The following is a 16,989-nucleotide window of genomic DNA, read 5'->3' as shown; positions in this document are numbered from 1 at the left end:
GGATAGAAATAAAGGTATAGATTCAAGAGATTTGGATAAAACCAACATTATTTAATGATTGATAGTAGAAAAGACAAGTATCATATAGAGGCTAAGAACCTAGATAACAAAGAGAATGATTGGGCATTCAACAGAAACAAGGTGATGAGTAGCTTTGGACATGAGTTTGAGTTGCTGGTAGTATATACAGATGGAGAGGAAAAGAAGTAGTCAAGAAGAGAAATTGAAGATAGACATATAAATTTTGGAGTCATCTGAATAAAAATTATAATTGCACACACAATGAAATAAGGTAAACTACATAGAGAAGACCTACCAAAGAAGTTTTTGCTTTGTTTTATTTTTTGTTTTGTTTTGCTTTCTTTTAAAGAGTAGTTAGACAAGCAAAAAGGAGAGGCAGGTGTGAACACCATCAAGGAAGTCAAGGAAAGAAATTCTCTCTGGAAGGAGAAAATGGTTAGTAGTGTTAAAAAGTAGAGAGATAGATAACAAGGAGAATAATGACTAAGAAAGTCCACAATATTTAGCAACATAGGGAAACAGTAATGCTAAATGTAAAACCATAGTTAAAGTTTTATTGATGAATGATAAATATATAACAAAGGCAAGAATGGGTTTGCCATATTTGCTTATTTTTTATTTTAGTTTAAATTAATTTGCATTCTCCACCAAAATGAATCTTGGGAATTTCTAAACTTGACAGATAATGATATGGGACAAAAGATTGTGATTTCTTCCCCTGCAGAGAGATTAAAAAAAAAAAAAAAAAAACTTAATCTTAGCCTGGGGTCATTCTGCCTGGCTTTTGTTAGAGGATAATGAATTAAAGAACTACCAGCCTGCTCTATTCTAGCTACTGTTCTCTAGCAAAATGAAGCTGGAATGTTCCCAAGTGCCCATGAAAAGATAAAGCTCAGAAGCTGATAGCAGATAAAAGTAACACCCAAAAGAGACTGCATCCCAGTAAATATGATGAAAAGTACAGAGTAATGGTCAGCTGAGACTATGGGCCCAGAAATCAGTATGAATCATCATTAAGACAGTACAGCAGAAACCAGTGAAAATACAGCACTGAATAATCACGAGGATTCTGGTGAGGCTTCTTATGACTTAAATTACATAATTCTTTCATATGATGCAATCTCATGCACTCCTTCTTAGGCTATAAAAGTTAAAGAGAAGATCTATAATTTCATACTTTCTTCAATGTCATAAAAGTTAAATTTAAGTAATACATTCATAATCTCACATATTCCCAAAGGAAACAAACTTGGTCAAACTCTATAACTAAACTGAGTCAGGTTACAGATTATGAACTACATGTAGAGGATTCTCAATAAGTTATTGGAGAGGAAGATTTACATGTCTTCACATACTGTAAATGAGACTTTTGTCCTATCACTGGATTTTGATAACTCAGAAAGAAAAACTTAGTCCCATACAGTAATAATCATAAGTGAGACTTGAATTTAATTCTTCTGCCTCCAAAATCAGTGCTTTTTTTTATTATAGTAAACCAAGATATTTTTCTTTTATTTTCTTATATAGTCTTTAAACTTGATAATGGTACTTTCTGTGAAGAGAAACTGAGAATAGCTAGGGAAGAGGAAGACAAAACCCATTTTGGCATATCTCAAAGTTCAATCTAAGTTGTAGCTGAAGTCATCTGCAGAGATATTATAATTTTTAAATTTTCATTTTAAGATTATTTTGCCTATACTAATTGACCATCATGTAATACCATCAATCTATCTATTAATAAACATTTATTAAGTACTTATTATGTTCTTGGTCTGTGTTAAAGTGGTGATACAAAAAGAGGCAAAAGATAGTCCCTGTCCTTAGGGAGCGTATAATATAATGGGAGTGACACAAGAAAACAAATATGTATAACATTGGTTATATACAGAATAATAGGAAATAATTAACAGAGGAAAGACACTAAAATTAAGAAGGATTGGAAAAGGAATCCCAAGAAGGGGTATTATTTGGGAATGGGAAGTCATTAGTTAGAGGAAAGAAAACATTTTAGGCATAGGGGACAGCCAGACAAAATGCCCAAAAGAGGGGTCAGGGTTTTACCATCAATGCCTGGTCCTGCTCAGCATCTAGCACCAATATTAAGCCCATTCTGTCATACCCAACAAACAACAATAGAGGGCATTGTAGTGATAACTTTGAAGCTCCCTTTGTTTTCATACTAAGAGTGGCCTGCCAGTCATTTCTTTGTTATATCTTATGAGATGGTGGGATCCCTCCCTCACTCTCTGTCTCTCTTGTTTCTCTGGCTCACTGTCTCTCTGTCTGTCTATCTGTCTATCTGTCTCTCTCTCTCTCTCTTTCTCTTCCCCTATCTCCCTCTCTTCCTCTATCTCTCTCCTCTTTCTCCTCCCTCTTCTTCTCCCTCTCTCTCTTTCTCTTTCTCTTCCTCTCCTTCTCCCTCTCCTTCTTCCTCTCCCTCTCTTTCTTCTTCTATCTTTCTCTCCCTCTTTATCTTTTCTCTTTCTCTCACTCTTTCCTTCTCCCTTTCCCCACCACTATGTCTCTCTCCCTCTCTCCTCCTCCCTCCTAGGTTTATATAGATAATCTAATTAACTACTCAGCTTTCATTTTATTTAGGGAAACTGACCTTTGTATTTCTTTTAAGGTTCCTATGAAATCATGCTTAGTCTTTCTAATTGGAAAACAGAAATTAATCAAATTAAGTTAACATCAATGAATCTTCTTTTATTTCTCACATGAACCCTCCACTGACATGTAAATTGAAAACTTGGAAGCTTAGCTCCATTCCCCATTCATTCCCAGAAGGATCCAGCGAGGATGTTTATTCAGGGGCTTTTTACTAATAATCAAAAAAAAAAAACCTTACATTGATCAGTTTGTAGGCCGTCAGCTATTAGACTTGTCATTGATTCAATGCAGAAAACTCAGATCCCTCTGAGACTCTTCTGAGAATATTATGGCTTAAGCAAGCAGTCCCAGAGCATGGAGTCTCAGCTCCCTTATTTTGCATCAGTCTTCTCCCTATTTCTCTTCCATCTAGACATTGGACAGAGTATAAGATAGTTATCTATATCTAAGTTTACTATCTACTATGGTCAGAAGAAATTGATGCTATAGGAATCCTTTCCCAGTCCCTTTCCTTTCTTTCTCTCAAGATAGCTCATAAACTCTGAATTTGGGGATACATATTCACATTTCTTAATCCCAAACCCACAGTCTTGCCACTATAGAACAAGCACATAAATCAAGGTCTTTACCATTTTTGCATCTTTTCTCAGGTTACTCTCTTATCCTATAATATTTTGATATAATTTTGTCATTTATGAAGGAAAAAAAGTTTGTATACTAAAAGACTAAATAACTAATATGAAAATATCTTATTAGACTCTAGTGAGAACTAATTCATTTTACTGTCCTATTCTTAATAAACTATTATTAAACTCATAACCAAACTAAATCAAGCTCATCCATCTAATAAGTTTCCATATAAATACCAAGGATCTACAAAAGTGAGAGGACAAAATTTACAAATAAATCCATGGATGTTTCATTGTCTTTTGGTTTCTTGCTTGTAAAAATTAATACCAGCTATACAAAGCCATTTGGGCCAGGATTTTTCCAAACATAGAAGTTGAGTTGATGAGTATTTTCAGGATCAACATTCATTTTCCTTTTTTTTTTTTTCAAAGAAAGGTATTCTAAATATATGTTCCAGTTTTCAGGCAACTCATCACTCCTTCAAGAGTCTACAATAATGATATCTAGCACAGCTATGATAATTGTGTCCAATTTAAGTACTTTAATATGGAGGATGTCATACATAGTCCCTTTTAAAACTAGATTAAAATGTAATTGTGCAGTGTCCAGACTAGCTCTCTGGAGAACCTCAGGATCAGCCTGAGTCCTTGGTCTTAGAGGAGGAGTGAAGGAGGCAGGAGAGCCATCACAAGGCTGGTCAAAAATGAAGTCTGGGATCTGGAGTCTGGAGCCTTAAGTCTTCTCTGTGGCTGTAGCTGAGAGAGTCTTCTGTGTCTGAGACTTCCTTAAATACCTCAGTACAATTATATCACTACAACATACTGAGCATGTGCAACCATTACATCATCATAGAGAACCATTATCTCATACTAAGTAGATGCTTAATTATAAGCACCATGCTAGATTTAAGTACACCTTTTCAGAGTTTTGGCCTTCTACATAATTGGGGAAGAATTTGGGAAAGATTATTTATCTTTTATAGGCAACAGTACCAGGCCTGAGGTCAAGAAGACATCTTCCTGAGTTTCAAATCTGGCCTCAGACTCTTTCTAGCCATGTGACCCTGGACAATCCATTTAACACTGTTTATATCAGCTTCCTCATCTGTAAGATGAGCTGGACAAGGGAATGTTAAACCATTCCAGTATCTTTGACAAGAATGGCAAATGGTATCATGAAGAGTTAGACATGATGGAAACAACTCAACAACAAAATATATGTATATAGATGTTTGCATATTTTTCTCTCTCTCTGCTCTCCTTGAAGACAAGAATTTTGTTTTTGTTTTTTCTGTATATACAGTGATTATGATAGTACCTGGAACTAGTACAAATAATAAATGTTTGATGGTTGATTTACTGGGTTCAAATCTTGCCTATGATTTTTTCCTACTTCTGTGACTTTGAGCAGGTTAACTTCTACCTGATTGTTTTTTCAACTGTATGTAACCACAGTCCAAAAGTTTATGGATGTAAGACTCTCTTTTCATTGATACAGATCAATAGATTTGATGAGAGCTGGAGGAAGGAGAGTTTCAATCTCTTTGGGAGTTTTTATGTCTCTTTAGTTTCTTCGATTCACTTTGAACTCTTGGCTTCCAGATTCTAGCTTCAAGGGAGAAGATGGACAAGATGGGATTAATAGGATCTATCTTCTCTTTTGAAGCTATAAACCAGAAAGGACTTGAATTCTGAGACTGAAGATTTCCTTAATCTGTTCTCACCAACTCAACTCTCCTTTATTGGCCCCTTCCCCAGAAAGCAGATTGATCTCTACCAATGATGACGTTATCAATAATTCATGTAACAAGCTAACAATAAAGTATATGGCAAGCAATTTAGGAACATGTGTAGTTAAAAGAATGAAAAACTTACTTGAGGTCCTTAGATATCAGATTATTTACATAAGGCTTGACTAGGAAATCTTCTTTTAAACTGGCTATGAAAGAAGCTTACTGGAACTTCAAAGAATCAAGTTGGCAATTTGTTCCTAGAGAAAGACACTGCCTGCATTCTTTAATTAAAAATGTTTGTCTGCATAAAGAATTATAAGTCTAGAATTTTGGAGGGGATATGAGAAAACTGGGACACTAATACATTGTTGGTGGAGTTGGAACTGGTCCAACCATTCTGAAAAACAATTCCGTTCTATGTCCAAAGGGCTATCAAAATGTACACACCCTTTGATCCAGCAGGGTTTCTACTGGGCTCATATCCCAAAGAGATCTTAAAGAACAGAAAGGGACCCACATGTGCGGAAATGTTTGTGGCAGCCCTTTTTGTAGTGGTAAGAAATTGGAAACTGAGTAGATTTCCATCAGTTGGAGAATAGCTGAATAAGTTATAGTATATGAATGTTATGGCATATTATTATTCTATAATAAATGATTTCAGGATGATTTCAGAGAGATCTGGAGAGGCTTACATGAACTGATTCTAAGTAAAATGAACAGTACCAGAAGATCATTGTACTCAGCAACAATAAAATTATATGATGATCAATTCTGACAGATTGGCTCTTTTCAACAATGAGATGATGCAGACCAGTTCCAATGACCTGTGATGAAGAGAGCCATCTACACTAAGAGACAGGGCTGTGGGAACTGAAGATGGATCATACTATGGCATTTTTTGCTCTTTTTGCTCTTGTTTGCTTGCATTTTATTTTCTTTCTCATTTTTTCCTTTTTTATTTGGTTTTTCTTGTGCAGTAAGATAATTGTAAAAATATATATGCATATATTGGATTTAACATATTTTTACCATGTTTAGCATATATTGGATTACTTACCATCTAGGGGAGGGATGGGGGGGAAGGGAGGAAAATTGGAACACCAAGTTTTGCAAGGATTAATGTTGAAAAATTATCCATGTTTATCTTTTGAAAATAAAAAGCTTTAATTAAAAAAAGAATTATAAGTCTAAATAACAATCTCCTAGTTAGTAAAAGCAAAGGTAAATCATCAGCTAAGCATGGATGTTATGTTACAGACTAAGTAGTTATTACATAACCTGTTTTTCTATAATAAGATAAGATTTGAGTGGTAACTGGCAATAATGGGTGACACGCAAATTTGATAATTTCTGATGACGTCTATCCCCTTAAACTGATAAACACTTGCTAATAAATATGTATATGTCACAAAACTGGCAAAAAAGCTGATAACTACTTGCTTTGGGATATTAACTTTGACATTTTATCAAAAATTTATTGTAAATTTTTTATCATAAATTTAACTTTGACAACATTAACTTTGATAGTTTCCTTTTATCATAAACTTAGATAATCAGACTCCTGAATTCTCCACACTTAGAAATGCCAGAATTCTGTTCTCTCAACAATACCAACTGACAGCCTTACAAAAATGCCACCCCAGAAGGAGATATACCAGTCTCCAGATAATTAAAGAGAGAAGCTTGTCATGAACATGCATAAAAATATGTTATATACCAGTGGTGTTAATATTCCCTGAACATTCCAGACATCCCATTCAGTGGACTGGAGGAGGGGTAAACTACAATGAAATGGTACTGGGAAAGAGTACTAGAACTGATCTCAATGGGGAGAATAATAGAGAGACATAAGTTGTATCTAACTCAAGCAATGTCTTAATGTTCCCAGATCAAGGAGAAAATTAAATAGTTTTTTTTTTCTTTCACATTCTCCTATTTTATTCTTCTAATAACCAAGCTAAAGCTCATATAATAGAGTTAAACATACTGGAGAATGTGCATGGGGCATAAGGCAGGGTTTCAGACTTCTGGATGACTATTTTTCTCAAAAAAAAAATGGCCAAAGGCAGGAAGATGAACCCAAGCCATCCCTTATTTTTTCAGGAGATATGCACCTTGAGAGAGTTATGCAGACAGTGTAAAGCCAAAGTGAAGGTAAAATGATTGTTTAGCAATCTTACTAAGACTGACTGTGTCAGTCTTCCAAAAAAGTACAATAGGTGTTATGATTTTCAGTTTCATATTTTAAGTCTTTGTAACTGCATGCTTATGAGTCTTTTGTGTTCAAAGTATTTCTTTTATATGGAGAAAATGAAAAGTTGTCTTGTATTGTAGATTAGCTTTTTGATACATTTTGGGGCCAACTTGAGTCAAAATTAAATTTAAAATGATTTTCCTCAGGGATCCAGAAGGGAGGAATAAAGATTGAGAGATCATAAAATCCAGAGAGGTCTCATTGGAGGCCAGGCTTCTCTAAGTCCCGGTCTGTGCCCAAAGTTGAGTATTCTTAGTGTGGAGATTGTATCCCCAGTAACCCTGGGTCAATGCTCTTTTGTTACATTTGGCTACATTAATGAATTGTTGTCCAAAGAAAATCCAGAGAATCACACAGCAGGAACATTTCGTACAAATGCAAAAGGATTGTTTGACCTTAATTAACCTCAAAAAGAGAATACAAGCCAAAAAAAAAAAAAAAAAGTAGAAAGTATTTACAAGGATAAATTTTTCTTACTCACTTTAATCTTTATTCTTCTTTCAAATGTCAAATATGGTGGGCAAAATGGGAAAAACACCGGATTGGTAATCAGGAGACCTGTGTCTTAACAGCCATTAACCACTCATGTGACTCTAGATAAATCATTTCATCCTTCTGGGACTCATCAAGTTAAGTCAACAAGCATTTATGAAGGGCCTACTGAGTACTAGGCCCTGTGCTAAATCCTGAGTACAAAGTAAGCTCTAAAGGAACTCATTCTAATAAAGATCACAATTTGTAAACAAATCACTATATGCAAAGAAGATATGTGCAGGATAAATTGATATATTCTGCAGTGGGAAAGCATTAGCATTTAAGTTATCAAGAAAAACTTTCAGAAGCTGAGATTTTAACTGAGATTTGAAGAAAGTCAAGGAAGCTAAGAAGTTTAAATAAGAAGGGAGACAATTTCAGACATTGGAGATAACCCATGAAAACACTTAAGGATGAGGAAATGGGAGTGTTAATATTTGAAGAACAGCAAGACAGATTGCTTGCTGATCCAAAGACCATGGAATCTCTACATCACAGAACTAGGGGTGTGGTGTATGTGGGTAAGGAATAAGATGTAAAAAAGACTGGAAGGGTAGGAGAAAGAAAGCCAAGTTATGAAGGATTTTTGAGTGATACAGAATTTCACATTTTATCTGGAAGAAAAAGGGACTCAATGGAATTTACTGACTAGAGGGCAATATAGTTAGATCTCTTTTAAGGAAATTCACTTTGATACTTGAGTGGGAAATAGATTGGAATAGGAAAGTCAAATTTGAATCAGGGAGATCAACTAATAATCTAGGTATGAGATGATGAGGACCTGTACCAGAGAGGTGGAATTTTTTAAATCTGTAACGTTAGGTTACTAAATTATGTCTAGGTCCTTTCAAATTTGAAAATCTTTTGATTTAAGAATTGCTTCCTCTGGTTCATTCTTTCACAATCTGACTTTTCTGACTTTGGGAATAAGGTACAATTCTTTGATTAAGAGTAGTCCAAGATAGATTATTCACTATTTTCAGCCATCCATGCTAAATATTCTTCTCCATTATCAAAGATAATTAGAAGTTAATTACATCCAAATTAAGGTCCCTTTTTCAGAATTATTGCTACAAATGTGCACTACAGATTTCCATTTTATAAAGCATCTCTCTCACTTTCTCTTTGGGAAAATATAAATGAGATCATTTTAAAGTATTTAAGAAACCAAGAAACACATAGGTTAATTTTTCAAGTAGGGAAAAGAGCTGCCAAGTTGTAATTAACTGCTCTAAAAATGTGTGAAGAAAATACTGGCCATATTAATGTTATGCAAATTAAAGTGACAGTGAAGGTTGGCAAATTTCTATTCCCAGATGTCTGGAACTCCATTAAATCTCTCTGAAAAAAAAATGTCATTTCCAGTGTAGGTAAGATTCATTTATCAGTCTCAAAACTGGATAGGAAAATCACAAGGGATAACGAGTAATAAGAAAGGTACTTTTCTGTAAGACTGGGCCTTTTAATCCTATTCTGCATCTAATATCTTAACAAATCGTTTCTCAGGATATCCACTAATTGGCTAACCTCTATTCTAACTGATTACACCATTTAGCAGTGGAACCGGAAGTACACTTTAAACAGTAACAACATTATAAAGAAACAGCTTTGAAAAACTGAAAAATTCTCACTGATATAATGATCAAGCAGGACTCCTTAGAACTCACCTGTTAATACCAGGGTGATAGAGTCAAGGAGTACAAGACATACATTTTTGCACAAGGCAAATAAGTACAGCTTTTCTTTTTTTCTTTTCTTTTCTTTTTTTTTTTTTTTTTGTGTGTGTGTGTGTGTGTGCTTCATTATGCTTATCTGCTATAAGAATTGTGAGGATTTTTTTTTTCTTTATGTGGGAGGCAGAGGAGAGGGGAACTAGCAATAGTGTTGCCCCCCCAAAAAAAAAGGAAAGAAAGGAGATTATTGAAGCATTTTTTAAATCACAGAGGGAAACAAACAAGCAAAATAATTGAAAATGATGTGCTGAATTTGTTATATGTTATTTTCAAAAGGCCAGCTGTACATAATAAAGATTTGCAGCTTCACATATAATTCTGTTCTTTGTATTATTGTCTTTTTGTGTATGTGTTTTTTAAATTCAGTATTTTTAAAAGAAAATTTTTAAAAAGAGAGAATAAAAGTCTATCTTGTTCCAGGGAACTAATATCTTTTGAGGGGCAAAAAAAAAATGTAATGTTCTAAAAAATGAATTAAAGTCTGTGCCTACCTTTTTTAATCTTCTCAATCTTCAAGCATTCATTAAAAACCTACTATGAATGAATGAAAAAGAAGGCAAAGGAATCTGAAATGGTCAGATAGGAAGGAAGGTAACTAATATGGATCTGTCATGGAATCCAAAGGAAAAAAAGACAATTCAGAAGGAAGAATGATTAACAGTGTCAACAGCTACAGAAAATTTAAGTAGCATGAGCACTGAAAAAAGACTATGGGATTGATCATTTAAGAGATTGTTAGTAATTGAAATAAGTTTTAGCTAGAAAAGCAGATTATAAGGGGGCTGAGAAGTGAGCAGGATATAAGGAAGAAGCAACAAGTATAGATGATTTTTGCCAGGTATCTGGCTGTGAAAAGAAGATATACAGAATTGATAGCTTGAAGGACTGTCACAATTAAGTGAAGTCTTTGAAGGATGGGAGATATTGCTATACTTCTGTGGTCACAAAAGAGTCATTATACTGGGAATAAAAGATTAAAAATGGAGAAACAGAGACACAGAGCTATCATCCAAGCAGCAAGCTCACAAAGGAGATGGAAATGTAAAGGATCAAGGGCACCAGAAATAGGGTCATCTTGGAAGTGTTTTCCCAGAGTAGAAAGGAAAAGAGAACTGGGGGATAGTGGAGTTACAAGATAAAGGGAAGGGAAGATGAGGGAGTTTGCCACAGATATTTTCTCCAAAAGTAACAGTTTGGGCTTACAGTTGAGGAAGATGAAAGGGGTTGGCAAAAGGAAGTGAAGAAGGAGTCTTGAAGAGGAAGAAAAGAGTTGAAAGTGTGGTGAATGTGAGTGTGGTAACATCAAGAAAGAACAAAAAGGATTCTCCCTTGCTACAATTTTGTGATAGTGAAGATCAAATTGAAGCTGCAGAGTTGTGAGAAAAAAAAAAAAAGCCTTTTGTAAGTACTGAAAAGCTATATAAATGCAAATTAGTGAAGTCTAAAAATACAATTTTTTTTTTTTTTTTTTGCTTTGGTTGCCATATTGCAAAGTTAAGAAAATAAGTTTGCAGTTCACAATGCCTTCCCAGGTTTAAGTTGTCTCAGACCCTGTGTACATCATTATAAATAAATAAATTGATTTCCCAGAGCCTCAGTTTCTTCATCTGTAAACTGAAGTTAGTAGAATTTTATCTCTCACAAGGTTATTATGAGAAGAGTGCTTAGCAAGTGTATTTTGTGCAGTGTTATACAAACATAAATGTTTGTATATTAATAACTTTATAATCATATTATATTATATAATATATAATATATTTTATAATATATTATTTTATATTAATAATTCTTTATATTAATAACTTCTGTAACTCAGCTTTTAAAATGCGGAAATTACAGCAAATCTTGTCAACAGATCTTTTAAGTTTGCTGGTTTTCAAATTAGGAGGTATTATTAAAATATAATTCAAGGCATTTAGAAAATATTTTCACTTATGGTCTCAAGTTATCCAATTTGTTTCTAAGTGAAAAAAATAGATGATAAAAAACACACAAAAGTCTTTTCCTCTCCAACTACAGTTACATTACCTCAGCTATAATTCACATATGGTTTTGTTAATGGATATTGTCCAGCATCTGACATACTGTGATAACCTAGTTAATGCTGAAAAGACCCTAAAAGTGAATAAAAATCTTTATTTTTTTATTTAATTACTGATAAGAGATTGGTTTTTTAAAAAATCTTCTTGAAAAACATTATTTTCCTTTTTTTAGAAAGATGCTGATATCAGTAAGTAATCATAAGACTATTTCACTTTCATATTCATATCCCCATAATCTGGTGTAGTAGTTGATACATAGTAGTTTCTTAATAAATATTTACTCATCATTTCCAAATCATAGATCTGGGAATAGAGGTGAAAGACATTACCTTTTTGCTTCACCAATCACTATTCCAGCACCCCAAAAAAGTGAGGGGAAGTGCTGATGAAACATTGAAATATTATTGTCATATAACAAATATGAGGTCTTTCCTATATCAAACAGAAAAGCTTAAGAATCATCTTTGATACTACCCCATACTTTGATAGTTCTCCTAAGAAGACCTAAGACCAAAGCTACCTATGAGGTCTTAAAAAGCTGGTCCAGAGATATGATACAGAAGAATCACAACATTCCCCATTGCTGTCCAATCCCTTAGCAAATGTCTGAGGCTGCCCACACACACAAAAAAAAATAATAATAATCCTTCCATGAAGCTCATTAAAGTAAGATTTGCTTTTTCAGCATGACTGTTAATCACTCATTAACAGAGCTTATAATAACAGCTAGCATTTATATAGCATTTTAAGCTTTGAAAAACACTTATAAACATCTCACTTAATCTGGATACATTTATTTTACATATAAGGTAACTGAAGCTGAAAAGTTAAGTCATTTACCCAGGACCATACAGCTTAATAAGTATCTAAGGTAGAATTCTGAATCAGGTAGCATCCTGATTTCAAGTCCAAATTCTATATACTGAGCCACCTGATTTTTGCTGCTCAATGGCAATTGCCTCTTCTGCAATTTTGAAAGCATTTTTGAACAAAGTAAAATGAATCTGTCACCCCAGAGACATTAAATGAACAAGAGAAAGACTTCTAGATAGTTGGGGAGATTCTATATGAAGAGTAAATAGAAAAACATAAGATCATTCTGCGTGAAAAGGCATGGAGAGATTCTGATATGTGTGAATAGAAATCTCCACACAAATATTCATGGACCCACTATCTTATTTGATCCTTACAATAATCCTGTGACTAATAAGATACAGAAACTGAGGAGCTGTGTGGCCTTGGCCAAATCACTTTATATCTCTCTGGTTCAGTTTCATCATATGTCAAATGGGGTAATAATCACACAGGTCTTACAGAATTCTAGTAAAGATCAATTGAGATAACATGTGCAAAGTGTTTTGGAAAGGAAAAACTAAAGAAGAAAAGAAGGAAAGTTTTTATAATTTTTATTTAAATTAATCTATCCCTCTTTGCATTACTGGAGTTTATACATGTTGGCAGTTAAATTGATCACTGTTTTAGCTAAATCCCAATTCAAATGAAACACGCTAAGAACATACAGAAATCATATAGTCAATCCTAGCCATAGGTGGTTAATCTGCTTTTTGATGCTATAGACAAACAGTACTAGTGTATAGAAAGAATATTCTTTATCATCATATTCTTTTTATATCTTTTAGGTTCTATTCTTCCTCCTCATCGCCCTTAATTGAGTATTCCCCAAAGTTTTCTCTTCAGTATATTCCCTCATTTGGGGAACTTTATTTACATCAATGAATTCAGTTACTATCTCAACACAAATACCATATTTAAATCTCTAAACATTCTACCTGAACTTTATCTAATCCTACATTTCCAACTAACTGCTGGTAATCTGTACCTTGGATTACTAGTATTACTTTAGTCAATATGTCCAAGACTAAACTCATCATCACACTCAATTCAACAGCCTCTCCTTTAACCCCATGAGTTTCCCTATTTCTGCTGATAGCTTAAATAGTCTCACAGAAAATCACAAAACCTTAGGGCCATTTTTGATTTTCCCTTTCTCTACATTCCGCATATCCACTAACTCATCAAAATGAGAGGTAATATAGCATAAGTCATAATCTCCATTAGCCTCAGTTTCCTCATACAAAGAGTAGGGATGGTAATGATAATAACTGGTACAATTTCTTTCATACAACAACTATGTAACTTAGAATCTTATGGAGTTCATTAGACCACACACAGAGGTTAAATATTTATCTAAAATCACAAAGCTAGTGTGTATCAGAGGAAGACTTTGAACCAATTCTTTCAGATTCCAATGCTGATTTTATGTACTGTAACATGGTGCCTCTCTTATATGGGTAATTGACATCTTAAAATTTTCAAAGGAAAAAAAAATTTAAGTTTTCAAAGCACTCAAAATACATTACCTCCCTTAAGACTTATAATAATCTTGTTAAGTAAAGGTATTATTATTCCCATTTTACAGATGAGGAAAATAAGAAAATAAGAAGTCATACCAATATCAGAATTAATAATTGAACTTGTCTCTCAACTTTAAATCTGGGATTCTTTTTATATCATTTTGTTTCTCTAATAATAATAATGCTCTTAGGGGGGCAACAAATGAGCTAGGGCCACTTTTTCAGTAATCTTATCAGCTCCTATGGATTTAACTGCCATTTCTATGCAACTGGATACCTTAAGTTTAAGTCTCAAATTGCCTATTGGACATTTCAAACTATATATGTCCATTCCTGTGAGCTCCTGTTTTGTTTCTGTTTATCTTTAGGAGGGGTGCTTTTCTTTGTATCCATGGTGCTTAGGTACAATGCCTGGCACAGAGGAGGCACTTTAATTGAATTCATTACCTTTCCCTCTTCCTAACTTCCCTATTTCTATCAAAAGCACTGCCAACTTTCCAGTTTCACAGGTTCATAATGTCAGCACTCTTTCACATACTTTATGAATCAAGTAAACTGGACTGAAATTTTCCATTCCTTTTGTCCTCTATAAGTTCTTCTAACTCCTCCAACTTTTTTCATTCCTGAAAAAGAATCCTCTCCACCATGTCCCAACTTCATCTGTGCCTGTTGAAATCCTTCCCTTCTTTTAAGTTTTAGGTCAGGTATCATCTCCTTCCTGAAGCCATTTTGAATTCCTCAAATCTAGTCTGATAAGATCTTTGAGGAAAATAGAGTGGCCAGTCTTGGCCCTTCTACTGTTCCCCTTAAGGCATGAGTCACAGTTTGTTTTGGATAAGGATACATCAGATTCCAAATAGAGATATCTATGCCTCCCTGCAAACTATATTTAGACTACCCTTGTGGACATACATAATCATTATGGTTATGTAAGCAATTTATCTCTTCTCAAATCTCATACTACCACATATGATACTTGTATATTTATTTTGTTACTTCTACCCTCCTGCCCTCAACTATGTTTATTTAATCTCTGCATCTTTATTAACAGGTACAGGGCTTCATAGACAAAATGTATTTAACAAATGCTGTTGGGTTAAAAGAAAAAAAATGTATGTAAATCCACTGAAAATTGGGTTTCTTTGATTCATTGTATTGATGTCTCCAGAGTCTAGGTATAATTACTTACTGGTTGGTTGATTGATTGATTTTGGTAAAGACTAGGTTAAAGGTATCAAATGCCTTTCCAATAAGGAAGATTAACATAGGGGTCTAATCCATTGTCTTGTGGTTTGCATTTTTGTCTGAGACTTTACATGGCAATACAATGTATCTATAAATATCCCTGAAGAAGTAATGATTTCTTATCAGGCAAAAAATGATTGCTTTATTATTACCCGAAGCACACAACCTAAGCTAGAAACTCTATCACATACTGGTCCCTACTTTCAGTATACAATATATGCATGTGCTTTGAAACCAGTTGAGGAATTCTTTGTAAAATACATTTGTGAGTGTGAGTGTGTGGATGTGTATATTATGTGTGTGTACACATACATACATATACATATAGGTTATTATATTTCAACATAATTCTTTGCTTGAAAAATATTCACCACAAAAAATTTTTATGTTTATTATGTTTATTATAAAAAGAAAGGCTACTTTCTATTAAAAATATGAAGCAGGAGTCCATAGGCTTGCTTTACCAGACTGATAAAAGGAGATATCCAAAAAAGACCAGAAGGTGGTCGGACACAAGCTCAGGAGTTGTACTTGAGAGAAACGATCTACAAACTCAGAAGTTCTGTACCCGGATAAATTCGCCCCCTGCCCAACTCCTCGCCCATAAAGCGCGCTTCCCCAACGCCCGCAGCCAGAAGTAGGGCAGGAGCCCCGAGGGGGCGGAGCCAGGAGACAGGTGGGATGACGTAAGAGTTTTCTGGGTGTCCCCCCCAGACATTCTAGGAAGGTGAAGCCAGAGCAGTGTACTATTCTTCCCTTCACCCTCTTCTCCCCCCACTGTAGCCCCGAAAAAGCGGGGAAATAGACTCGGGAACAGAGACCGGTGGGGGAAGATTCCTCTCGGTCCCAGCTCTTCCAGGAGGAGGGAAGTAGAGGGAAGGCGGGATTAGGGGAGGAGGAGTCCTCCCACGGGGAGCAGGTGCGTCCTCCTGCTGGGGAGGCGGCGGTTGCCTGGGTAACCCACTACCGGAAGTCCCCAGAGTCCCGAGGAAGGCAGCCTGACCCGCGGCAGTGGCAGCGGCATCCGCTGCGGCGGCTCCGGTGCCTGCGGAAGATGGCGGAGGGCGGGGCAGCTCCCCCGGGCGAAGACCGGGAGGAGGAGGCTGCAGCGGCCCGGGCCTCGGCCCCGCCGACTCCCGGCGGGCACCGCCAGGAAAAGAAGCCGTCGGGGTCGCGGGCTGGGCCCAGGCCCCCCACCGCCCGCGATTTGCAGGTAGGGAAGGAAAGGAGCACCGGAGCCGGCCTCGGCGGAGCGGGGCCCAGCCTGGGAAGGGAGAAGGCTGAGAGAGGGGAGGGGCTGCGGTTCCCGCCCACCCTCCTCCCCTCCCCCCACGAGCGGGTGCCCTCTCCTCTTCCTGCACCCGGCTGGGATTGGGGTTCAAGTCTTGCGCAGAAATCCGCCTTCCTTCCCTCTTTCCTACGCGGCGAGCCCCTCCTCGCCCCCGGCTCGTGGCTTTATTCACCCTCTTCATCCACCTATCGGGCTCCCAGTGGGCACGGGTACGGGCACGGGGTTGGGTAGTGGTTCAGATACCGACTGAACTCCATAGGAACACGCGGGAAAGTGCAGGCCGGGGTCTCTCCCTGGCACCCGGAGCCTTTTCCATTGTCACCGTCGCCGTGTTATAATCCGTGTGTGTGTCCGGAGGAATGAGGGCCAGTGTCACCTTATGGAAGTTAAAACTTAGTGGAAATTAGATCGTGGATCTTATTTTCTCATCTCTTCCTATTCCTCTAAGCTCAACATATTTTATCTCTATATGCCGTTGTCGAAACCGGATTAGAAGCTTTTTTTTGGAATATTTTATGGCCC

The 16,989-nt window shown here is 36.1% G+C and overlaps 1 protein-coding gene across 2 annotated transcripts in view; it reads left to right on the top strand.

Moving 5' to 3' along the window:
• Positions 1-15,902: 15,902 nt before the first annotated feature.
• Positions 15,903-16,989, top strand: part of UBXN2B (UBX domain protein 2B) — a 38,030-nt gene continuing 36,943 nt past the window's right edge. Inside the window, exon 1 of one of the 2 annotated variants that reach the window (XM_031946377.1) lies at positions 15,903-16,389. In XM_031946377.1, coding sequence (XP_031802237.1) covers positions 16,231-16,389 — 159 coding nt within the window. In that variant the 5' untranslated portion in view covers positions 15,903-16,230. The remainder of the gene's footprint in view (positions 16,390-16,989) is intronic. The other variant, XM_031946376.1, reaches the window with a different exon arrangement.

The sequence above is a fragment of the Sarcophilus harrisii genome, chromosome 1, assembly GCF_902635505.1.
Source record: "Sarcophilus harrisii chromosome 1, mSarHar1.11, whole genome shotgun sequence".
Taxonomy (NCBI): Eukaryota; Metazoa; Chordata; class Mammalia; order Dasyuromorphia; family Dasyuridae; genus Sarcophilus; species Sarcophilus harrisii.
The sequence above is the reverse complement of the archived record's forward strand: the minus strand, read 5'-3'. Positions and strand labels throughout refer to the sequence as shown.